General features: G+C 32.1%; 1 protein-coding gene across 2 annotated transcripts in view; it reads left to right on the top strand.

Moving 5' to 3' along the window:
- The window catches only part of LOC121119807 (E3 ubiquitin ligase RNF121), a 59,575-nt gene extending 38,989 nt beyond the window's left edge, over positions 1–20,586 (top strand). For both annotated transcript variants that reach the window (XM_071889775.1, XM_040714603.2), the window contains 5 exons: positions 2,441–2,582; positions 7,271–7,425; positions 13,376–13,604; positions 18,239–18,372; positions 19,589–20,586. In XM_071889775.1, coding sequence (XP_071745876.1) covers positions 2,441–2,582; positions 7,271–7,425; positions 13,376–13,604; positions 18,239–18,372; positions 19,589–19,811 — 883 coding nt within the window. In that variant the 3' untranslated portion in view covers positions 19,812–20,586. The remainder of the gene's footprint in view (positions 1–2,440; positions 2,583–7,270; positions 7,426–13,375; positions 13,605–18,238; positions 18,373–19,588) is intronic.
- Positions 20,587–27,050: the final 6,464 nt, after the last annotated feature.

Below are 27,050 nucleotides of genomic sequence, written 5' to 3'. Positions count from 1 at the left end.
AAACCTGATAAAATGAATTAAGTATGAAGGTCGTCATATTGGGAAGTAAATAAAGTTTTTCGCCCAAAAAAATAACTTGTTTAGGTTATTTCATTATTTTTTTGAAAAACCACCATCAGTTTTGGGCATACTGTATCCTTTCAACCTTTTTTAAAAGATATTTAGAGAAGAAGAAATGAAGAGAAAATAAGACAAATGATTTTCGACAATAATATCAAGGTTATTAGAAATACAAGGTTATACCATAACGCGTGTGCGACTTATGTTTGACTTTCCACCACGCTTTTTAATATTGACGACTTTGTGTATGAGTTGTCGCGGGTTTGTTACAATTTCTTCCCCAGCAGTTGCTACGATATTTCAAATTCAAAGTTATGCAATCGAGACATCATAGACTCTGATTGTTGCGTGTTTTGTCAAAATCTGCCTGTCTTGGTAGGCAAGCGGTACGATACATCAAATTGAAAATTCTAGCAAGCCCGATTACATGATGCTCTAATCCTATATTTCTATTAACCTTTAATAATATGAAAGACGAGAGAACAGCAGTTCAACTTGCAGCAAGAATAATTCTGAAAATTTTTGAGACTTTATTTTTTGTTTTTTATTAAGCAGAATAATTATTTATTAATTTTAATTTCTTAATGTCTCGGGCAACACCAGGTAAACTTACTTTAGTATTATTGAAGTAGGAGAAGAAAGATTTTGATTATTTGGAATATATTTGGACAATTAGCACTTTGGAGAATCATCAAAGGTCTCATTATGTTGAGGAAGTTATAAGTTAATTTCTTATAGAGTATTCCGAGGAGCAGAGGGACTTGCAGTCTTCGATCAGTGGACTGAGAAAAATTTAGCCAAGATGCAAGAAAAAGTCGTGTTGCTTTACATAATGAGATGTAATCTCCTTTGGCCTCATCCCTCAGTCCTCGGATTGACTTCCAAGTTCCTCTCCTCCTCCATCACAAACTCACCACCTATTCTACATACTGATATCTTCCTTCTAGATTTACTACACGTCACTTTGTCACTCATAGCAAAGTTATTTCCTTATTATTAAAAGGTTGTAATAATTGAATTACAACTTTCCGCTGTCGTTGTCTACAATTTCAAGAAAAAAAGAGAAAGTATAATTTTTGGGTAAAAATATTTACCCAAAAAGGGGAATGTCTAATGCTCAATTTTAATTACTTCTTGTTAAAGTGCTGTCCACAATTCTGCCTTTTGTTTGTAAAAGCTATTATCTAAGTATTTTTCAGTTTTTTGCCTTCCCTCCACAGAATATATGATGTTTTCCAGATTTGCTTGCTTTGATAAATTAGTCATTAATTCTATTGTTAAGCAAACAAAGTTACTTGACTTAATCCCCTCGAATTATCTACTTAATTAATCCTAATAGCTTTTACCATTACAAAAAACGGTGGCTGTTGACATGTGGATGATAGGTTTTACAAGCAGATGGCAGAATTATAAACCATCATTGAATAATGATTATATGGGCAGGGAGACTTGCCTTACAGATAATTTTTTTCTGGATGCCCCTAGGTGAACCGCAACTGCCGTAAAATTGATAGTGAAAAAATAAAAGAGCAACAATTAATTGATTAAAGCTGCATATTCATGTAGCTATTTAATTAATTTAGAAAGGGCATTCTGATTTTTTTAATTCCTAGTATAAAAAGAAAAAAATATTTAGAAAGTGACACTTTTTTCCGTTTAAAAATGATGTTGACTTGACGTGTAAACGGGCAATACAAAAATAAGAGGAAATGAATGGAAATATATATATATATATATTTTTTTTTTGAGGGGGGGGGGTTCTCAACCCCCTCTAGGAATTATGCCCTCGTTGGTTGCCCACATTGCCCATATCACGAACCGCCTCATACTACATGATCTTTTTTTCTAGAAATTTAGTTGACAGCGAGAATATTTACTTGTCAGTTTGGTGCCCTGTGTATGCAATAAATAATATTGCAACCTTCATGAAATTACCTTTTTAATTGAATTAACTAAAATTAGTTCGACGAAGGGAAGAATAAATTTACACCCTTCAGGTGGTTCCACTGATATGCTAGCGTACCCATTTAGTGCACATATCTTCTTCATTTTGACCAAAGCTGTCATTATTATTATTTAATTCTTGAGGAGAGAACACCTTAATATAAAGTAATCAAGAGTGCGTGAAAGACATGGGGTAACGGAATATTTGTAGTGGAGTTATTAAGTTGTAAGTTCCAGCCTATATCATTGCCTAGCTATTGGGTTTGATTTGTGTTCTTCATCTAATAGCTGCTTGGAGCTATTTTAATGAAATCTTATGACAGCTAAGCTGCTCTTTTTTATGACATTCTTCAAATTTTTTGGGAGATCAGGTTTAATTTTTTGGCATACCGTTGTTTGATATTATTTTAATACATCATTTTATTTATATTTCTAGATTGGAACATATACGTCTTCATGAGAAACATCGTGGTCATGAGTCCATGCATGCTGAAATGATTCTTATTCTCTTCGCAACGGTCATCGTAGCACAAATTGCTTTGGTAAAATGGCGACGCGCTCATCCCTATTCTTATCATGTAAGACACTTCTAACAATAATATTCTAATCTATTAATGTCAAAAACAAAACGAATTTCCTCTCGAAGTTTGTTATTAAAAATTCACTGACGTCACATATTGCGTAATACTGTGTGGCCCATTCAAATATGAACTAATTACTAATTCAATAATTAATGAGGGTTGAGTGATTGAAATTAATTCATATTTCGATATATTAAAGCCTAAACATTTAGTTACAGAACAACACAAAAAAAAATTTGAGCACTCTATCTTACGTACAAGTCGAGAAAATGACACTTGGACGTGATCGACGAATTTCTATTCTCACACTTCAAGCAGTTGACCGTCTTTAGGAACACTTTCTAGGCTGTCAGGAAGTCCGAAGCAGGAAAGGAAGAATGGCGATGTGAAAAAAGACAAACTAAACCTGGATGAGTTAAAGAAAACCACCCAGGCCAACCTCTTTAACTCTATGAGGACCTATGCAAGAGTATTTGGGGTTTCACGCCAGACTGTTCAGATAGCTATAAAAAAAGTGGATGGAAGGAGCCTTGTGAGGATGGAGAGGCCATTTTTGACACCACCAATGAAAGAAACTCATCTCTTCCGTTGGAAGACTCTTTTAAATGGATCTTTTTTGACACTTATAGTCCCTTTACATCCCTGATGCCCACCCCCTCGACTACACCTTTTCGATGCATGTCGAGGGAAGGTCTGCAGTGTCTGTCATCAAACACCAAGGCCCTCTAAGCCACTGTAAGCCAGCACTGAGATGCCTGGAATCCATCATTGCCACTAAGGGTGGACTATTAATGATTAAGAGACCTCAGTCACACATTTATTTATAGCATGATTTTTCTTTGAAATTGGATTGTGAATCAATTAATTATATCTTTATCAAGTTCAAATTTTATGTACCACTCTGTAAACCAAAAGTGACGCCATTTTAGATGCATAGTAAATTCTTTACTAATGATAATTTTCTCCTTGAAAGAAGCAGTTTTGCAAAAATAACCAAGAAAATTAGCGTGATTTTTATTTATGTAATTCATTGCATATTCATGGCGTTCGCAGGGATATATATATACATATATATTTTTTTTTTTTTGGGGGGGGGTGCAATTCTTTTTTTTCTCCAAAAATTGATTTTTTTTTAAATACATGTCAAAAATCCATAGTTATTTACTAAAAATTTCTAAAATTTAATTTTTTGGAAAAATTTCTTTCATAATTAATTATTTAATTTTTGATACAAAAATTGAAATATCTAATTTTTTCAAAAAAAAATTAAAAATCCACAGCTATTCACAGAAAATTTTATTTTTTCTAAAAAATTTCAAAAATTAAATTTCAAATATTACATTTTTTGAAAAATAATGTGAAAAATCAATTGTTAATAACAAAAAATTGAGCTTTTTGAAAAAAAATAATGGAAAGTTGGTTTATTTGTGAGGGAGGGGGGCTACAGCCGCTCCAGCCCACCCCTTGTGGACGGCCCGTTATATTCAAATCGAAATATCTCCAAAACCTTCAAAAAAAAAAAATCTTCTCATTAACATATATATTGTAGATGATAATTAGAGATAAAAAAATGTTCAATTCGACTAAGATCAAATTGGATCATCGAAGTTCAAATGAATTTTATCAGCAATAATATAAGGTCATGGCTCCAAAAGGAGCTAATAGAAAAACAAATTAAGAATGACAAAGGATTCCACCTATGTTTACTTTTGAGAAATACTTTTTGTTGAAATTGAACCACAGGTTCAGAAGATATGGCTAATTGAAATTTTGTGTGTACACAACAGTTTTAGCTAAAATTGCAAAACTAAAACGTGGAGTGAGAGCAATATCGTCATATCTTAATGTTTACTTTACAAAATTAAGCTTAGAACTCCATTCTCTATTTAAAAGAATACTAGTTTTAAAATAAAATGGATCTGACAAAGTCAGTCTGAATTTCTCCATTTTAAATGTTAAACTTAATTGTTAGATGTAAAACATGTCATCATATATTTAATAATACTAATATTTCAAATTTTTGTATTATAACAATTTGGCTCTCCATCCTTGAATAACAATTTCTTGAAAAGTTTGTATTAACAATTTTTTTTAATTATTTTTTTTTATTTATTTTTTTTTAAATAATTTTGTTTTATTCGCTTAATGGAGAAGAGTACCCATACAACTTATCAAGCCATTGTTTAACTTTATTTCCTATCAAGAATCACTGTAAAATTAAAACACAAAATTGTTTTTTGATTCATTGCTTTGGAAATAACAAAAGTAGCGTGTCACATAGCACAATAACTCAAAAATAAAGAACAAATTGTTATGAAATTTTGACAGCTGTCTTTTGAAGGTTGGTACTAACAGAAAACGAATTGAATTTTTCAAAAAATATCGCCATCTATATATAAAGCTTGAAATTTTTTAGCACATGTGTGATATGTTTATAAATAATATACTTTTTGTTTATAAAGACCCCAATATCTCAAAAAATAATAACTTGTTGATTTTTTAAAAAATAACTATAATAAATAATAATCTATAATTCAAAAGTTTTTAATAAAAAGGAAAAGCAATTTCCCTTAAAAGGGGAATTTCTTAAAAGGGGGGTTCATGTACCTTAGATTTTATTTGGATTTTATCCATCTAATCAAGACGATTTTTGTAGTCTAAAATGATAATTGGTAAAAATATTCTTTCTTTTTTGGAATAAATAAACTCTGAAAGTATATTTAATAATAATATATTGTTCATTTGATATCAAAATACGAAATTTGAGTAGTAATAATGAAAAAAAATAATAATCAAAATTTATGCGCATAATACGCGGTACGGAAAGTGTATATTTATTTACTTTCGATACTTTATGACTAAAATACTCATAGTGCGAGATAAATTGGAGCAATTTTGTTTCAATATATATACTTGTAATCTACAATACTTAATTCTATAAACATCCTGTATTTTGATTTAACTGGATAATTTTAAAGGAACAACATGAAAATATATTTTTTTCGATATTTACAAATTTTCAAATCAAAACACGAAGATGAAAGACTTTTTTGTTTCTGTTCTGGAATTTTTTGTCCTTTTCGGACTCGGTCTTTGAGTCATTTTTTGGTTTCCTAAACAGGGATCTCTTGTGGACCATGTTCCCCATAGTTATCTGCTCTCTGCCTCCCTTTGTATTTTCTGTTCTAGTACAAATATTTACATTCATATATGAAAATTAAAAAAATATATGTAAAATAAAATAAAAACAATCTACATTAAAGTAAAATATATCAAACGGTAATTAGAAAGAATTTTTAGAGTAGTTTAATATTAAAAATAACAGTATAAAACGGCGTTGGCTCCGACTTGTCCATCACGTTATTAAGCTTCATATGGCCATCCGATTAAAACCCTTGGAGAATGTTTGAAAACGTATAATTTCTCCAATGTTTAAAATTTTAAAAACTCATCCAGTTGCAATTCCATAAACCAATTGCCACCCTGTATTTAATTAGCTATTGGGTTAGTAAATATAAAATTTAGAACAAGTATTTCTTTTTAATGAATTAATTAAACTTAACCATTCAACACCTTTATCCGCGCTATGAATTGGTGAGTGGGCTACTGGCTGAAAAAGAATATAACACTTAATGTTTTTAGACTAAATACTACTTACCTAGTTGAAAAAAAATTAAAACATGTGAGTTTGTGCGCTCCTATGACTGCTAGTGCAAATTCACACTGATTCGGTTATGAGGAGACTAAAATAAAATAAAAGCCCACGTTTGGGTTTGGCAAGTTTGTGTTAAAATATGTATAGATAATTGGCTCTTGCCCCTAGCTTAAAATTTTATTTACAAAACTTTGCTAAAATATACTGTTATTTTTCGGCCCTCCCCCCCAACACATTTTTTTGTTTTTATAAACTCAGGCTAATCAAAGTTAATAGAAATACAAGGTTAGACCATCATGTAATCGGGCTTGCTAGAATTTTCTATTTTTTTGTATCGTACCAACTCCTTGGAAAAAAAGACAGTTTGACAAAAAATGTAGCCAATCATTGTCTTAAACGTCACTATTGCTAGAATTTTCAATTTAATGTATGGTACCAATTACTGGGTAAGAAAAACAGATTTTGAGAAAACACACAACCACTTATCTACTATGACGTCAAGATTAAAAGCATGGTGGAAGTCATACATGAGTCGTACACGCGTTAAGTTATAACCTTGTATTTCTATTAACCTTGAGGGCAATAAATTATTAATTAGTGTTGGGTTTCGTCCTGGATATCTTATACCGGTCTGTGACCGTTATAATTTATCTAATTTGGTGAACTTCGGGGTGCACCGCTCACCCGGTAAAATTCGGTCTAGAAAAAAAAAATGGTCGTGATTCGATTTGGAAAAAATGACTTTTCATTTAGAAAAGATAATTTCTTTCTTTCTGTCTACTCGACCTTTTTTCTTAGAAAGATAAGTTTGTCTACAATTTCAATTTTTTTATGGATTGAAATATCGGTTCTATCGGTCCAGCTCTGTCTAGAAAAAATCTCATAAAACAGAGCCGAATCTCAACACTTATATAAATTATATATATTTAAGAAAATGTACTTTAATTTTAATTTTTTTTTTGTAATATTATGTTTATTTCTTTATGATTGAAGCTAGTACTAATCATATAAAACAATATTCTCTTTTCAGCTGTGTACAATGATTGGAATGTGGATCACTCCATTTTGTATATCTATCAAACAATATTGGATACGATTTATTGTTATTTGGATAATTTTTTCGTTTTGCTCAGGGATTATTATGAAAAAAGCTATCGAAAAGCCTATTCAGGGAAACACTCCAAGGTAGGTATTTAATTATTTGTATTTCGAGAGAGGGTTTGTTTTTTAATATTGATTGGTTTAACGCAAATATGTAAACGTAAAAGCAGTCAAACCTAGTAGAACAGTCACTTGTTTGAAGTGTGTCTCTCCACTAAATGGCAATATCCAGTTTTCAAATTTAGAATGATTAAAAATAGGAAATCTTGTGTTAGAAGTCACCACCACGAAAGTTCACTTTTTAACTTTCCATTGACTACCTGCCTAATACAATAGGTTGACCTATGTAACAATATTTGCAAATTGAATGACGTGGACTATTAGTGTGCGTGTGGGTTTGTCTAGCAGTCACGTCCAAACCATGGAATGGATTTGCTGAAATTTTTAATCTAGGGTTTTAAGGATCAAGAGATGGTTCTGGTCTCAATTGTCTGTGGTCCTTAAGGCCATGGCGGCGTTAAACTTGCATTTTTCTAAAAAAAAAACCAATTTTTTCACTAATAAACGACTATTTTTATTAACATTTTAAGAAGTTTTCTCGCAGCATGTCGGTGTGTATTTTTGCACACTTTCTTTAAAAGGAGATTATAAGGTTGAAAAAAAAGAAGAAGAGAAAATAAGACAAAGGATAAAAATCCAATAATATGACCGATGAGCAAACGATAGTTCAACTTGAATATTATGTCTTCTCTAAACCTTAAAATCTCCTTTAAAAGAACAAAAGAGTTCACAATGAATTATATTTCTTTTATCCCGGACAACGCTGGGCAAACATACTCTAGTTATCATTAGAATCATCTAGTCCAAGGATTACTAAGGAAAAGAAAAGGGTACATAAATAATGAGTATACAAACTAAGGCCTATTTATTCTCTAAAGATAAACCTTATAAATATATCAGTTTGTATAACATAACATAATTAAAACAGTATTATGAACTAACATAGGCCGGCTGACCCGTGTATTTTCATATCCAAGAATAAAATAAACAAAAAGTCAAATTTCAATTGATTGAATATTTTTATAACAACTTGGAACAAGCATAGAATTCAAACACTGCATGCACTGAATTGATGTAAACACATATAAATATTAAATTTTTAAGCCATGTCTATCCCAAAACAGTTGACTAATTTTACTGTTGTAACCAACGAAAACATTATAATTAGGAGTGTTGTGCAATGCCCCTCCTCGAAGAAATGACTTACAATCCTTCTTTTGAGTGACGACTCTGAAGCTTCCTTACATGCAATCCCGATTTTGATCCTTACAAATTGGTGAAATATAATGGATTCAAATTCTTCCCGGATCATCCAGTGTGGATTTATGTCCCAGTTTAGCAACACATAATGATAACCATGCATTTTTCAGCTCACTCAATCAAAGATTATAATAAACAAAGGAACGAAAACTGTAATAGACAAGAATGTGCTGCAGGCCTGAGTTCGTAGAAATGAAGAGAGAAAAGGAAGAACGGCACTGTTCTCATTTGAGATGTTCTTGCCTAGTCACTAAATTATCATTTTTTTAAATTATTTATGCGTATTATAAATACCAAGTTTATAAATTGCATTTACGAGATTTCCTTTTTGATCCAGATCCCGGGCGCTACAATGCAGTTGGAGGCCACAGTACCTAGCGACATAGCTGATGCCTTGTGTTTGTGTTGGTCACCGTTGAAAAGTCCTTATTTATTTCCCCAAAGCTGTCATAAAGCTCATTTCGCAATTGTAGACGGGATCAAACTCAAAAGTCTTCTTGTCTGAGGACGACTCTGCCTAGGGCTGCACTCTTCATGATTTTGAGGAGTCCCTGTCAGTGTTGAAAATGTGTCATCTTCATGGCGGCTGTGAGAAAGGGCCTTTCTAACCTCACCAGGGACTTTTTTCAACTTTTTTTTTAACATGGTCGTGTGACTGACGTTGAAATTCATGTTATAAATGTGCCAAAGCTTGGTTGGGTACGTTTTGCTGAAGTCCTGGAGAGCATCCGTAATTATGTTTTTTTTTTCGGGAATCCTCCTTCCTTTCCATGGGTTCGTTGTGGTCTATCCTCTTCTAATCTTCTAACGAGCCATTCCCTTCAGCTTGACCACCTCTGTTGGAGTGTGATCCGTACGAAGAAGAATTGATGTCACAAGCCTTTAATCTTGCGCCGAAAATGTATTTCTTGTCTGATTTCTTTAAAAAAATACAATGAAGCCGGTGCTTGAGAGTCATGGCTACCTATAGAATTACAGACAGCTCTAATTTTCTCACACATAACCTCTTAAATCAACATAACACAAGTGTGTAAGTTTCAACCAAGTATATTAGTTATAAGTCTATAATAATGGATAATATGGAGTGTACACCAGTGCAGCTAATAGTGTAAAATAGTCATAATTTATATCACTATATGAAATTGGAAATGAGAGCTTCCATGTAGTCCTTGTCATTTCCACTCATGTAACAAAGCAGACTTGTTAAGTTTTTAGCTTTTCCATTCGCTGTACGTTATGTATGGTTTTGCACTGAATAAATTCATAGGATATTGCACCTTATGAAATATGGAAAAACATTGACTTTAGTGATTAATTTTTTGTGGAATCAGAATCTCCCTCCATGGTTACACCAAAAAGGTTCTAAAAGTCATTTTTTTATGTATTATTAGTTAGTGTGTTGATTCACGAAACCCATTCATACCAAGATACACGTCATTTCTTACGTCTGTGACATTAAATATAAATCAAGAGGACTTAAGTGCTTTTTCACCTATTAATTCGATTAAATAGTGATAAAAGAGCCTGTTAACTCTTTTCGAGGACTTTAACTGCCTGGATTTCTCCTTTTCTTCGTTGGGAAGTTATCGAGGGATTAAAAAGTACAACTGTTCCAGGTCTTTTAGTAAATGAAATAAAATATAAGAAATATTGAACGGACTTTAACATTGCTCGACCTCTCTCTACATAGATATGATATATAACTACATATTATTTTATTTATTTATATGGAAGATGTTTCTAACATCGAAGTAACTATGGGTATGAAATGGGAAACCATCACCTACAAGAAGTGGGGGAAGAGGGTTAGATCCCAAAGCAATGTCCTGAAGAAGTAAACAAAAAGGGACTCTTGATACAAAAAAGAAGGATTCAATGCAAGACCCTAGAGGAAACGAGGGAGAGAGGACCCTACTAATGAAACCCCTCCTTCAAAGAGGACTCATATTCATTTATCATGCGTCATATCTTGAAGGCGCACTTTCCTTTTACCCTTGCTTTTTTTGACCAAGTATTAGTATAATAGTTATTAAAGGCAAGAGAGAATTGATTTTTAAAAAAAATCATTTAGTAAATGTCTTCAGGAGTTCAAACAACTTTATTTATTAACTATTATTCTGATGATATAAAATAAAGAGATCAAACCAAAAAAAATGTTTTAATTCCTTAAGACTTTCACTACACGATTAATTTAATTCCATTCCCTATTTCATTTTATGATTATTCTACTTAAAAAATAGTTAAATAAAAAAGTTTCTTAGTATGTTGTGTTTCTGTTAATTAAGAATTAATTAATTCCTTTTTAAATGAAAAGAGATGGACCGAATATGTTTTTAATATTTTATGTTCTTTTTTCTCTCCTTACACGGGGTTGTGTAAAAGTTAAGCGACTAAAATGAACGAATTAAACAATGATGTATAATTTCGATTAGATTTAATATCCTCAACATTTTTATTAATATAACTTATAATAATGATAGTTAATCTTGAATATGACCATCGTAGCAGTAATAACGGCTTCAAGGTGACAGCCGAATTTGCTCCGAGTGCTTTTGATGTTGGCCTTTGATATGGTAGCCCACTGCTCATTGGAAGAGTCTTTTAAGGCCTCAACATTTGAGTGCCAGATTCTGCAGGTTCGGGACTCTACTTGACAACAGATCTGAATCCAGGGAATTCAGATTGATTGGGTGAGACCAACAGTTTAAAAAAAACACAACAACAAAACTTGAACTGAACTGATGGTTCTCCTTTTCAACATCTCTGCAGTGAGGTATGGTACTTTTTTTGGCTCGTAGAGATACACCAGGAGCCTCTTTGATGTGGTAGGACACGGTGAACTTGCGAAATTGACGTCCATTGCCATCTCTGTCATGGAGAGATCTGGCTGCTCTTTAAAGGCTTTGACTATAGCTTCAGTAGTCAATGTTCTTGGATCGCAACTCCTGGGGGCTTCTCCAAGATCTTCATCATTATTCAGGCACTCCTTGCAGGGGCGTCAGCAGGGATGGGATGTATTCCCCCTCTGCAAATTAAGTTTTTTATTTGTTTTTTTCTAAAAAAAAATTAATTTTCGGAAATTTTGAAATTTAATTTATAATTATTTTTTTTCGTAAAAAATTTAATTTTTGTTAACAGCTGTGAAATTTTGAATTTTTTTTTGCAAAAAATTTAATATTCGTAATTTAATTATCGAACTTTTTTTTTTCAAATTAGTTTTTTTGTCAAGAGCGCTTTTTTAATTTTTTTTTGAAAAACCAAACCCGCCAAAAATATAAACCTGTGGACATTTTGTCTGTATTTGGCTGCAATCACTGCTTATGGGGACATTCCATTGGCAAGCAAAGTTGCAATCTTTCGTCTTTGCTGTTCTTGCGACATGATAATAGACATTAATGCTTTAAATTTAACTAAAACAAAGAGGGAAGACTCTGGGCTCACTATAAAAGGTAAAAAGTAGTGATGGGACGATTAATCGGAATCGGTATTGCGGAAATAATGTTTATTTTGCGATTCCGTGTCTTATTTAATTCCTACTCTTTACAACTTTTCTGAGTTATGAAAAAAAAATAGCCCCCCAAAAAAAAAAAAAAAAAAAATGTTTTTAACTTTAAAATTTAATGTTTAAAAAAAAAAATTCCAAAAAAATTAATTTTCTGTGAATAAATATGTACTTTCGAAATTTTTCTCAAAAAGTTTAAACATTTGAATCTTTGTTTTTTACAGAACAGCATGGGATTTTTGACATTCTTTTCCAAATAAATTTATATTTTTAATAACAGTTGGGGTTTTTAGAAATTTTTGTATAAAAAATTTAATATTTGAAATCGGCATCGAGAATTTTTACTAGAATCGTATCGGTATTGGGATTTTTTTTATTTTTTTTTTTTAATCGTCCCATTACTAGGAAAAAAAAAAGAATCAACTTGTTGTAGTATACGCAGATTTATTAAGATTTAAAAATTATCTCAAAAATTTTGTACTATCCGGTACCAAATGTCCCCATTAAATAAACCTTAAAAAACTTATATATCCCAAGGTTAATAGAAATACAAGGTTTGACCATCATGGCATCGGGCTTGCTATGATTTTCAATTTGATGTATCGTACCGACTGCTGAGCAAGACTGCCCGAATTTGACAAAAAAACGCAGCCACTCATAGCTTATGACGTCCCTATTGCTATAATTTTCAATTTAATGTATCGTACCGACTGCTGGCAAGAAAGATATATTTTGACAAAACACGCCACCACTCATCTACTGTGACGTCAATATTAAAAGCGTGGTGGAAGTAAAACACGCGTTGTGGTATAAACTTGTATTTCTATAAACCTATTAGTGTTGTTTGGGGTACCGACACTATACTGATACTGAAGTTTTCATGTATTTTAACCAATATACCATTGTGTCCTAAATTTTTTGGACCGTCGATGACGTCATTTTCAATTTTCTGAACCTACCCACTTCCCAAAACAAAATGTTCCTATGAAAACGCAAGAATGATTGGTATTGTATATAAGGAATGAGTCATTGTAATACTACAATGTTTACCTATACTTAAGAACGAATCTACAGAGTGCCCATTCTCGTTTATTTTATATTTATAGTAAAAAAATATCAGAACACGGATATCAATTTTGGTACCGGAACTGCTACGAAAACATTGGTATTATGATAACACTATGTCTTATTAAAGTCTTTCTTTCTTTTTAGATTGGTCTACAAATGGTTCCTCATCATTCATAAAGTCACCTATTTCTTAGGTATTGTTGGTTATGTCATTGCTATGCTCACGTTTTTGGGGTTGCATGCACTTTTTGGTGTCAAACCTCATACTTGGATGGATATTGGAATCCTCCTAATGTTTTATGCACTCTACTATGGTGTTTTAGCAAGGGACATTGCTGAAATTTGTGCTGAAAAAATGGCGTCAACTGTTGGTGTAAGAATAAGATTATTATTAATGTTTGTACTCGTTTTAATTTCAATATGTGGACTCTTAAAAATTGTAAATTTTAATGTATCTAAATTTCCACATTATTATACAGATCAATGTCTTCGTTTTGCTTTTGTCAGTCCTTCTTTACAACTGAAGACTGCAGTCCAGTTCAGTCTTGCATATCAGTCATAAAACTAATAATGTTGGTCCTTCACAAAACTTTATTTCTATTTTTTTTAATCATAGGGGGCCCGCAGGGAGTGGGCTAGAGGGACTGTAGACCCCCTCCCAAATTAAGGAGTTTTTGCATTTTACTAGATTTTTTTTGTTCAGGATGTACAAATTTTACACTAAAATGGGGTATAAAATTTTTTCACTAAAGATTTATTTTAATAAAAAAAGGTCATTTGGGTCAAGGTTATACCATAACGCATGTACGACTGATGTTGGACTTCCACCACGCTTTTTAATATTTACATCAACGTGTATAAGTGCTTGTGTTTTTTGTCAATATCTTTTTTTCTTTCCCGGCAGTTGGTACGATACATTAAATTGAAAGTTCTACCAATAGTGACTTCATAGACCAGGAAGTGTTGCGTGTTTTGTCAAAATTTGTCCTGTCTTATCCAACAGTCGGTATGATGCATCAAAGTGAACATTCTAGCAAGACCGATTACATAATGGTCTAACCTTGCATTTCTATTAACCTTGATTTGGGAAAATTATTCAGCAGAGCAAAAAAATTAATTTCCGTTTTTCAAAAATATTCCAAAAACCAAGGAAAAAATATCCGGCGGTCAACCCTGTATCAGTTATAGTATTGACAATCTTAAAGATCGGTCCTAAAAGTGGATTTGACCTTTATAAAAAAGGACTGACACAACACCAGTCTTCGTTAATACGTATAGAAAAACTTTTCAAAACATATGAAAAAGTTTTGGTGGTATTTAATATATTTTTACACATTATTTCACAACCTACGTTACCAGATAGCCTAATCCACACACATGTCCGTTAGGAACCACGAACCTTATCTGCCCGAATTAAATTGATGAATACTTTGGAAGACGAAAATATTCGTCGTTTCTATTGAAAGAGGCCAAGTAATTATTCAGGACGAAAGACAAATATATTTGTCTTTATGAAACACGATTAAATAATGAATACACCTGTTTATGAACCCTAGAGAGTGTTGGAAATCTTTGAGGAATATGGTAGTAATGCAGGCTGCGAGCCCTGCTTTTGATTTTTTTTTTTAAATTCCTGTATCATTAGTTTAAAATTTCAAAAATCGGAGTGGCTATGGCCCCCTTCCCTCCCCAGTTGAGAGTCCCATATAATGTCATTCAGTACTGTGTAAAGACAGCTTAAAAACTTTCCGTAGCGAATGGATTATTTATTATACAGTTTTTTTCAACTCTTCGAGTTATGTAAATTTTTCACTTCAAGGGAGCTTACGGAGTTAAAACAAAATTGGATTAGGGCGTAAGTTGTTAGATTTCTCCCATTGTAACCACTATTGTAATTGCGGTGACGACATTCTGGAAATCAGGATATTTTATGTACGATTGTGTTATATTCAGAGCCATAGATGAAAATAATATTATAATGTAATAGGTCCGGCCCAGCATTTTGTAGTTGCTACATGAATAAATGTTCTCGTTTTTTTAAATTTGCAAAGCATTTCTCATTATTGTTTAATTCTTGAGGAGAGAACATATTATATATATAAACTATAAAATTTTATCACGAATGTGTTCACTAATGAATGACAGAGAGTAAGCTTAGGAGTTGTAAGCGTTAGTTCTTATTATACTCAGAGTAGGATTGGGGACCGACATCAGAGTAATTCCTGCCTATGGCATTGCTAGATACAGAGTGGGGTTTATGTTTATTTCCTAATCTTAAAGCTGTTCGCTGCTAGTGTTGTGACAGTCCTTAGTTAGGACTAAAGACTGCAGTCCCGTCCAGTTCAGTCTCAGTTCGGCCCAGTTCAATCCTAAAACTTAAAAAGTTTGGTCCTTAATAACTTATCTCAATTTTATTTATTCTTTTTTAAATAAGTTCACCGACAGCGCCACGTATCATAACCAAGGGATTCTTTATTAATCCTCAACCGTTCTACATGTCATGACGTGGTTATACGTCACTTTTACATCACTTAAATATAAATATACATGTAACATAAATACCACACATTACTGAAACTCCGAAGGATCGACAGTCTTAAGGACTGGTCCCAAGAATTGATAGGAGAGCTCCTAAGACTGGACTGGACCGAGTGAATTTGGACTGACACAACATAACTCACAGTTTATTTAATGAAACGTTGTCATAGCTCAGCTGCTCTGCTCCAAAACATTCTTCAATTTGTCAGGATTAAAATGTTCATTTTCATTTTTTGAACATACCGGTGGATAGTATTATTTTTATCTATGTCCAGCGTTGTAACTACGGGGAAGAGGAATAGGTGTCCTGTACGCCTAACAAATATATGAGTCGCATAAAATATAATTTAATTTTTTCTTTACTAAATCTTCAAAATTGTGACCACATTATAAATTATTGTACTTAACAATGGTTTATTTTTGAACGTGTTCTCAGAATTGTGACTACTGAGGGCGAAATAATAACAAGCTTTGAATAAGCTGTCTTATTTTAAAAAGAAGAATACTAATTTCAAATTTGGGACTATTATAAACAAAAAGTTCGTTAAAAAATTCGGATAAATAGAAAAACCCACAAAGAAATATCCCAAAGGTGGTGCTGGAACCTCCTTGGATATAAATATGCTTACGAGACCGGTTATATCTTTTAACGATATTATCTTACAATGTTTAATATCTATTATTTACATAAAAAAAAGTCGCTGAAATGAGTTTCGATTATATATTATTCACTGTAATGAGCGGACATGCTTGTAAATATTTAATTTGAGGGTGTATTTATTTAGTGTACTTCATTTAATGACTATTGAATACATCATTATTTAATATATGAATGCATGAATGGTTCTTAAATTTGTATTTCTCGTAAAATGTTGAGGACATTTTACGAGAAATATAACAAACGTTTAGATCTTATATTTATAGAAAGATAAATACCAAAAAAGGGGTGCGCTATACAAGGGCCAACAATACTTTATTTCCATTTGCGTACTCCATGTAGTTGTACGTCTCCAGGACCTCTGTCTACGCCGTCAGCAAGTCCGAAACGTTGTAGAGGAAGAAGGGATATGTAAAAAGGCCAAACTGGAACCGGAGGAGTTAAAGAAAACAGCCCAGGCCAATCCCCTCAAGTTCATTAGGACCCATTCAAGAGATATCGGAGTTTCACTCCAGATTGTACAGAAAGCTATCAAACAAGGGGGGTGGAAAGAACCTTTTGAAAGTGAAGAGGCCACTTTTGACACCAGTAATGAATTAACCCCATCCCTTCCGTTGATAAAATAATTTGAATGAGTCTTTTGAACTCTTTTGGACAGATCTGGCCCCTACATCCTTGATGCCAACCCCCTCGACTACACATTTTGGTTGCATGTCGAGGGGAAGGTCTGCAGTGTTCATCATCCACACTCTGAGGCCCTCAAAGCCACTATCAGCCAGTAATGGGTCGCCATGACAGAGGACTAGATCTGCAACATATGCCAGGCCTTCTGCCGCTGCCTGGAAGCCATCATATCCGCTAAGGGTGGCTAAATTAATGATTAAAGAGCTCAGACACACATCTATTTATAGTCTTAATTTGGTTGAAATTCTATTGTTAATTAATAAATTAAAACTTGTTGAATTTTAAGATTCAAAGTCTTCAGATTTTAATGGACCATCCGGTATATGTCCTTTTCGTATAAGAAATAATCATTTTAGCAGCATACTACATATATTAAAACTTTTGAAAAATTGGTTATTTATCCAAAATAGTTATACATTATAAAATTGCTCTATTCCAACTTATATTCTCTATTTTGAGGGTGGTAAAAATGATATTTTGAAAGGTTTAACATTTCCCTTGATATTTGTAAATTTCGTATCTTTTTAGAAAAAAATACAATTTTTTGAAACTTCAATGGCAATGTGCAATCTCTAAACATTGTACTTTATAGGTACTCTGCCCTACCCAAAATGAACATTTTGGACCCCCCAAACATATGAAAAAATAAATACATTTAAGAACCAGTCTAATTAATACTCTATGAATATTATATTCTCAGATAAAAAAAGAAACCGTTATGTTCTAATTCCAAATTCCATTATCATTTGATTCTCAAATTTATATTTTTTATTATGTTTAGAAAATACTTGATATGGAAGGATAAATATTATTTCCAAAGTTTTTAAAGAACATTCTCCTAAATTGATTTTATCATTTCTTTCAATAATAGAAAATTGTGGAGTAAATCGAAAGACAACTATTCTTTGCATCTGTCAGTAACAAACTAACAATGTAAACGTTGTGGACACGTCTACCAACTTTAATACAATAGTTTATGAATCGAATGATAATTAAATTTGGAATGAGGAAATAAGCATTTATTTATGATCATACTTCCTATTGTCCTTTATATTTCGTTTTTCTAATAAGTTTTCTTTTCTTTTCCATGTTTATCTCTGGACTTTTGTCATTAATAATAATAATAGTATTATAAGCCAGAAGGGATTCCGGCTCGTCATTTGGAGCATGATGTATGTGCTCTTTGCGGCAACCAATTTCTAGTCAAAGTTGGACAGGAAGGGATGTTTGAAAATACTTTTCGTCTCACTTGTAAACACGAGTAAGTTTGCTTATATATATTTGTTGGTACGATCCTACATAATTATTAAGTTATTGAATCATGAGTAGGGTTGGATTGGTCTAAAAAACTACAAAAGACCGGCCCTAATAAAATTTGTTATTCCTAGTACGGGTCCTTTTTGGTCTTTTATGAGAAATACAACAGGTTAATTGATGTAATTACTAACTATGTCCTTTCAGCTATTCACTTATAACATTTTTCAAGAGACAAGATTGCAGAAGATTAAAGTAGGAGGCGTATGGCTAGAACTTATTAATCTAGGAATGTAATCAGGGGTGTTCGCAGGGGAAGGGATGGAGGGGTTGTAGTCCTCCAAATTAAGGAAATTTTGCTTTTTTCCCCCAACAATTTAATATTTCACTTTTTTTTCAAAAAATTTTATTTTTCATATTCTTTTTACAATTTTTTTTTTTTTTGTAAGAAATTGAATATTCATTTTTTTTAAAACCAATTTTATGATATTGATTAAAAAGCCTTGTGAAATTATTTTGCAAAGAAAGATATTGTAAAAAATTGGAGCCAGCTTACGATAAAAATCCATATGGAATTCTTCATTTTAATTATTTCCGATGAAGTTAATTCCAAAAAAGGAAAGAAAAATTTGACTTAATTAGGTCTTTTTACTTTGTGTTTCTTCGATGCAAAGTATTTTAAATTGTCAAAAATTGGTATTTGAGATAACGTTGACCATAAGCGTATTTTTATTATATCCGGAGTTGAATGTAATATTATTTCCACTGACATGAAAATTTACAGGGTATTTCGTTGTCAGCTATTGATTTTCTACATTTTCAACCCCCTCCCCTGTATTAGTGTTCTTAACGTTAATTGGCGGAGCTTTAATAGCTCAAGTTAAGTTGTGAATAATTCCATGGATGGGAATCAGTTCTATAACTACCAACAGCTTTTTGGCCTATTTTTTGTTTCTTTTTGGAGGAAAGGTTGAGAAATTAAATACAAATAACGAGTTGTCAACAATTCCATAGCATAAAAGGAAAAAAACATATCAACATTTGTGACGAATAAGGTGAACAAAATATTATTATTATTTTTTTTCTTTGGAAAGGTTGCGATATACAATAAAAATGACGTCCCTTAAAGAGTGGACATTTTAAAGTTGATTTGTTTAATTCCTATTATACGTTTTTGTTTATTTGAATGCAATTATATTAAAAAAATGTTTTCACTTTTACAGATTTCATGAGTTTTGTATTCGGGGTTGGTGTATCGTTGGAAAGAAGCAGACTTGTCCCTACTGTCATGAAAAAGTAGATCTCAAAAGAATGTTCCCTAATCCTTGGGAAAAACCTCATATGATGTATGGTAATCTTCTGGATTGGCTCCGATGGCTTGTTTGCTGGCAACCTGTCATACATTTAATTGTTCAAGGGATTAATTGGGCTCTTGGCCTAGAATAATCCTCACATTCCTACGTCATGGATTTTTATCATGTCATTTCATATGTATTTTATAATATCCATTCTGAAAACTATTTAAATTAATTATCATGAGAATTATTCGTTGGGACTATTCATCCCAACAATATGAATACAAAAATTGTACATATTTGCAAAAACTCACTACAATTGTACGTATGGGCCGTTCATTGTCCAGTGCTTACAGACTCCACGGCACTCATATCACAGATTTGGATTAGTTTTAGTCAGTTTGTTCACCTATAACTAAAAACATTATATGCAAAACTGAAAGTCTGTGGGAGACTACAGAGGTCCAGTTGGTGTCTCCTCAAAATCTAGTTCTGTCAAATGACTCTAACTTCGTCCACAATTGACCACTATTAATAATTTTGGTCGTAAAGTACTTGCAAAAACAAGGACTATTTTGTATCTAAAATATTAATTGAAATATTTCAATAACCAATTCATTTGGCTAATTTTTTGAAAGGATAAATCATACTTTAATCATATTCCAAAAATGAGAGTTGATTTTGCACGAACAAAACATTGAGGGGCCACCTCCCACAGGCCACAAAGTGAGCAGATAGTGTTTTTAGTAAAAGAGTGTACACTTGAGATGGGATGCCCCATATATATTTCAGAGCAATGGGAAATAAAATATATGGATATATGATACTTTTTTGTTTTGATATCAATCAATTGATGTCTAATTTATTTTTAACCAAAAAATTAAATTGTTCTCTTTGAAATGGAATAAAATATTGATGTCGATGTAGTATTGTTTTGTTTTTATTTTATTTCCTTATTTTATACTATTATGGTCTCTCATATATCAGACAGTGTTGTGTTGTAGAATTAAAAAAAAATTAATAATGATTCATGTTTCATTTAAGTGGGGGAAAACTGAATAAAATATAAAGTTATTTATAAAGTTCAGTATTCATTTGGTGGAAAGTAAATTAAAATCAACTCCCCCATATAACAATGCAAGCAAGACTTTTTTGCGCCACGCCCATAGTTGGAATAAAAATGTCAATATAAATATACATGGGTAAACCACCATATTAATTATGTTCAAATTCATATGATATGATTTATAAAGGGGTTTTCATTAAGAGCGCCTCAACTTTTTTTATAATCTAATTTATCTTGTATCTACAGTATAATTACAAGAGGAATGTAAATGGTATCATGAAGAGGAACTTTTATGTCATCCAATCCAATAACTCCTGTAACGGAAAATTAATACAAACATAAATAAATAGAAATATATTGTACAAACTCGAATGATTCTCTAATACTACGTGGAAAATTATTCGAGCAATTTTGATCGATTGAGTCGAGGTCCCCTCCTTCTACTCCAATAGTATATATTTCGTTTCAAAGTTATTTTATTATTATTAAAAGGCCCCAATAATTGATTTAAGACTATCCCCTGTCGCTGTCTCCAATTTCGAGAAAGAAATAGAAAGTATGAGGCGCGGCAAAACTTATACAATGTACCCAAGAACTACATTGAGCTAAGTCTAAAGTTCAAGATATCATACCAAGATTTTTGTCAACAAAAAAAAAAGTATTTGACCTCTATCCAGTATTATTAAATAAGGTGAAATTTTATTTTATTGCTTTTCCATCATCAATTTTGGTAGAACGGCCAAATACACCCATCCCATTATTTTTATTTTATCAATTACTTCACGCGACCCCAAAATAGATAATCTAAAGGCATTAAATTGCACGATCCAGACCACCAATCAACTTGTCCATTTTTCGAAATAACAATTATAAAGTTTGCTGTGTGGCAAGTGGCACCGTCATGTTGAAACCACATGTTTGCCAAGTCCATACCTTGAAATTGGGGGAAAAAAAAGAAGAAAGAAATCAGTCGTCATGATGCGATAGCGATTTCCATTTACAGTAACGTGGCAATTATCATCTTCAACGAAAAAAATATATCACAAAGAGCCCTCTTGCATACAGTCTACACAAAATAGTATTTTTTTTTCGGGATGCATTGATGTCTCTTAAAGCGCTTGTGGATTGCTATTGGTCCAAGAACGTATATTTTGCTTATTAACAAAGCCATTGAGCCAAAAAAGAGCTTCATCCTTCCAAATGATTTTGCGATGAAAATCGGAATTGAACGCCTGTTTTGATAATAAATATAGATTATTTGCAATCGCTGATCAAGTGTATATTTATCCAGGATGAAATTTATACTAATCAAGTTTCTAAATGTCAAAGGAAGAAAATTTATAAAAATTTTTTTAAACGTACATAAGGAAAAACCCTTTAGTTCAAATTAGGACTAAAATATTGATATAAGCCTAAATCAAATTTAATATTAGTATTAGCTATTTCCAATAATATTGTACTTAGTCTATAAATTGGAATGAAGTGAGGGGTCATACCTCTCCAACTCCGAATGATCCTACCGGTGGCGTGGATCCTTACATGCAAATAAATTTATGATTCATGGAATATGTGAAATTTATTATCGGTAGGAAAAAATACTTGGTTAACATGTCGTAAAAAAACAAAAAGAAAAATACTGTAAAATTTAAAAAAACGGAGAAGTAATTTTCCAGGGTGGGGGGTTGGCTTGTAATTCAAAATTATTTTTCTGTATTTCTCTTACATCCAAAAAGAACGGCTAAACATGGATTTGATTGTAACAACCTTCCTTACAAAATTTGTGCCTTTTGTAAAGTTTTGCTTCTTTTACTCTTATCAGTGTTCTGATCGTTGATGGGATCAATTGCTATTAATTCTTGTTAAGCTGTGAAGAGTTTGCAAATTGTATAAATAGGTTCGTTCAGGTAAATCTAAAATACCTTAAACGGCATCCTAATCAATTAGGGAGGCAAGTAGAGGTTTGAAATTTTATTACCAAGTTCTAATAATACAAAAGAAAAAATTCTTTAAATGTTTTTGCCATTTTCGCCAACCATTGCCTCGATACGAGGCATAAAGTACTTGCAGGCCTTGACCAAATCCGCAGGGAGACTTTTTCCAGTACTTGATGATGAAGGCCTTCAAGGAGTCAATGCTGTTGTATGAATTTGTAGAGACCTTCTTCTTTAACTTTCTCTAAAAGTAGTAATCCAGGGGATTAATATAGATGGAGTTAAAGGACCCGGTGTGGGACTGTCAAGTTTTGGCTCTTGTTAGAAGGGGTGAGTGTTGTTGAAACAGGAACTCCACACCATTGGCCTCAGCTTTCATCCAAGGTATCACTTGGTAAGATAGGAGTTCACAGTACCTGTTGCCACCCACCCTCTCTTTTGGGTCAAAGAAGATGGGGGGCATGAAACTGAGGTTGCTCCCAATGACTCCAAGGGTCATGATGCTTGCCGAAAGCTTGGTTTGAAAGATATGGGGGACATTAACTTTCTCTGTGAACAACCATCGGTTGTTCTGGATGTTATAGGATCTATCGACAGTCAATTATTTATCATCCGAATAAAAGATGATTCACCTACCATGGGACTTCAAATCGTTCAGCAATGTTCTGGCTTGGGCAGCTTGGGTGGCCTTTATTTTCTCTTTAAGGACTTGTCTTTTTTAGAGGCAGTATGACTTCATTTGGGACTGTTGCACGGCTACCTAGGCCATTTTTGGCAAGAACATTAATCTCAAGGAACGTTTCAGGCCTACGAAGAATATGGGAGTGTGCAATATTTTAAAAAATCCAAAAACTAAATTTTTTGGAAAATTAAATTCCAAAATTAAATATTAAATGTTAACTTTTTTTAAAAATCTATAGCTATTCATAAAAAATTATATTTTTGAAGTAACATTTCAAGTAAAAACTTCAAAAATGTACAGTTTTTCAAAATATTACATTTTTTTCAAAAATATTTCAAAACTCATAGCTTCTCTCCAAATTTTACATTTTTGGGGAAAAAAAAATCAAAACTCCACAGTTGTTCAAAAAAATTTCAAAAATCCGGCGTTGTTCTTAAAAAAAATTAAAAACTAAATTTCATTGATAAATTTTTTCGAAAAAAAAAAGTCAAATTTTAAATTTCAACTACTGAATCAGTATAGTGGACAAAATCGATTCTTAGATTTAGACCAAAAAAAATAAGTTCAGGAATATAAAGACTATTTAATTTTGGTCCAAAAAAAATCACTGAAGACCGAACCGGAAAAAAACAACCTTACACCCAGTTAACAACACTAATTAATATTGAATCATTTCTTTTTTGGAAGCTTTTCAAAAAAAAAAAGTAAAACTTTTTCTCTATTGGGAGAGTTTTCCAAAAAAAAAAAGTTTTTTTTTATAGTAACTTTTGTATGAAAATGGGATAGAAATCCTATATTCAATTAAACATCTTCAAATGTGAAGAAAAGTCTATTTAACCTTATAACGCCATAAGTATTTATGGTGGTCCTTATTAAAACTGCTGTCTTGTCCAGTTCAGTCTTGCATATTAGTCCTAAAACTTATAAAGTTTGGTCTTTGATGACGTCATTCAACTTTCTTTCTTTTTAAATCAGTTCTAGTCCGAAGGGCCGACGGTCTTAAGTACCGGTCCATAGACTGAGCTGGACTTGACCAAATAAATACGAACTGATACAACACTTACTATAAGTATCGTAGATCACGGCGTTGTCAGCTGTCGATTCCCTCGTCTCGCTTGATACTTCATGGCTATTTCATAATTTATTCTCTTTGATAAATACACGATGTAATAAGTTATGCTATACATATGCTCCGTTTCCAAAAGAACAGGAATACAATTTCTTGTTGATCCCTCGTCGTTTATTAAAAATATAAATTTGCCGTTTTATTAATTTTATGAAAACCTTTTGGGTATTTCTTCATAGAAACACTATAATAACTAATCATTACTACTCTTTTAATCAAATATTACTAAGCAATATTATGGAATAAGACAGTATGGAACAAAATACTATGAAGATATTATTAATAAGTAAATTATTTTAAAAATGATGAAGAAATAATATAACAGTGATATTCTGTGAGTCTATATGAGATAAAGGGCAGTTGGTATAGCCTACTTATTTGGCTAACTACCAGATGATTTCAAGCCTTTTTTTCCTTTCTTTTTGTAGGAAAAGATCTGCGGTACAAAAAAAGTAGCGACGTGAGATATTTGATACCGGTATTTTGTCACAAAAAAAAATCATGAATGCAATTGCAAATATATAATCAGTGAACCATTAAGCTGTAAAACTTAGGTGTATTTCCATTGTTACAAACGTATTATATCGTTGATAATAAAGATGGACTGGATCCACATTTTATCAGATCCGGGTTCGTTTGGATCATTAGACGTAAATTTTGGGGTACCCAAATTTTCAGATCCAGATCCAAACACAAAATTAGACGGATACTTGGCTTGAATATTATTTGCATTTTAAACAATGTTTGGACCTAAATAAAATAGAATCTTGATTTGGGTTACATTTTTACTGATTCTGAAATATTGAAAGACCCAATGTTATTGCGACTAGAATGTAATTATTGCTATAATAACATTTGACATGTTGTTTTCTTTATTGTATCTCGCAACCTTTCCTATGAAAATAAACAGATTAAGGTCCAAAATTAGTTGAATTAGCTCTTCCAACCATGTAATTATCATTCAGTAATAGTTGATACTTGTTCACAGCTTAGTAAGAAATAATTCGTATCTAACCAATCATTGTTAACACACAATGATTTGAGGAAAAGAAGAACAAACTTCAACAGCTGACAACCAAATAAGGTGATTTTTTTGGTTATGTGCTTGAGGGAAACCGCTGTGGAATAACTACACGATGCAACTGTTTATATAGATGCTTCTCCCATCACTAATTATGATAAATAGAAAGTGCATTCGATCGAAATATATGTTTTTTTATAACTAAGATTAAGTTCAATGTAACACAATATGTTCTTTAGATCTTAAAAATCCCTCAGATTTTTTTTTGATCTGCAAACGTTCGGGTACCCAAAGCCATTTCGGGTTTCAGATCTCGTATATTTTTCGGATAATGTAAGTTGACTTATAACCTACCCGAGTACATTGAATCCGGCTACAAAATCCATCGTATCTCTAGTTGATGAAGAACTAAATTTCGTGGTTTATTTTTTTAAATTATTAAAATAACTTTTAGGTGTAATATATAGAGAAAAACATTCATTTTTTAATAAGTATCAGCATATACCTTTACATTTAATACAATAAAATTCTCAATTTCTAAGACTTAAACTGAAAAGTCTTATATTTTGTTGTATTTTCAAATAAACAAAACATTTTGACTTTGAGCAATGGTCAAGAAGCTCTTTCTATAAAAAATCAAAAGTTATGACCACACATTACCCTAGTGGTCGTTACAGAGTTGAAACCATTATAGAAATAACTTCCGAAATGAAAGTTTTATCATTCGTGGCCAGTTGTGCCACGATACAAATATTTTTTTTTTGCCGGTCCAAGTACCAAAATTAATATTGGTATTTTGATACTAATTTTTGACAAAAAATATAACACAAAAAACTGTTATTCACATGGACTCGCGGGGCGTTTGCACGATTTGTGTTTTGGGTTAAAGAGGAGGAAGTATTAGTTAAAAAATTTAAAGACTTTTTATAATGAAAGACATTTTTCATTACTATTTTTTACATAGGATATCTACTTTTTTGGGAGGGTTGTCTAGTTAAGAAATTCGGGGGTATTTGCAAGTATAGCTCCGTTTTGAATGTGTGAGTATCCCGGTACCATAATAAGTACCGGTCTAGTGAACACCACTATTCCTGACCTTCAAATACCCTTTGGGTAGTTGGGGTTTCTTCTTTTATTTATCTACTTTTGTACTATTCATAACTAGCTTAATTGAATAACCACGAACCACATTGCGTGATCATAAATATATATTGAGAATCAAATGTTTTTGTGGGGAAAATTATGCTTGTCAAGGGAAAAAAATATCAATATCAGCCTAATCCACAAGATATTTATAGTGCTAGGAATTGTTGTTAATGTCATGTCCAATGGTCTCTTAATTGGGACAACTTTTCTCATATTTGCCAATGAAGTTAAATCAAAAGTCACTCACTAAACTAATATTTACATGTTATGGTCATATTAACAAATACAAATTATATTGGACGTAAATTTGATACTTTGAAGTGTTCTTAAAAACATTTCTACAATGAAGGAGGAAAATTATATTTACAATTGCTGAGGAAAGATTTAGTCAGGAGGTTCAAAGGTGTAGTACTAAGTG

Source organism: Lepeophtheirus salmonis, chromosome 6 (genome assembly GCF_016086655.4).
Source record: "Lepeophtheirus salmonis chromosome 6, UVic_Lsal_1.4, whole genome shotgun sequence".
In the NCBI taxonomy this organism is placed as follows: Eukaryota; Metazoa; Arthropoda; class Copepoda; order Siphonostomatoida; family Caligidae; genus Lepeophtheirus; species Lepeophtheirus salmonis.
The sequence above is the reverse complement of the archived record's forward strand: the minus strand, read 5'-3'. Positions and strand labels throughout refer to the sequence as shown.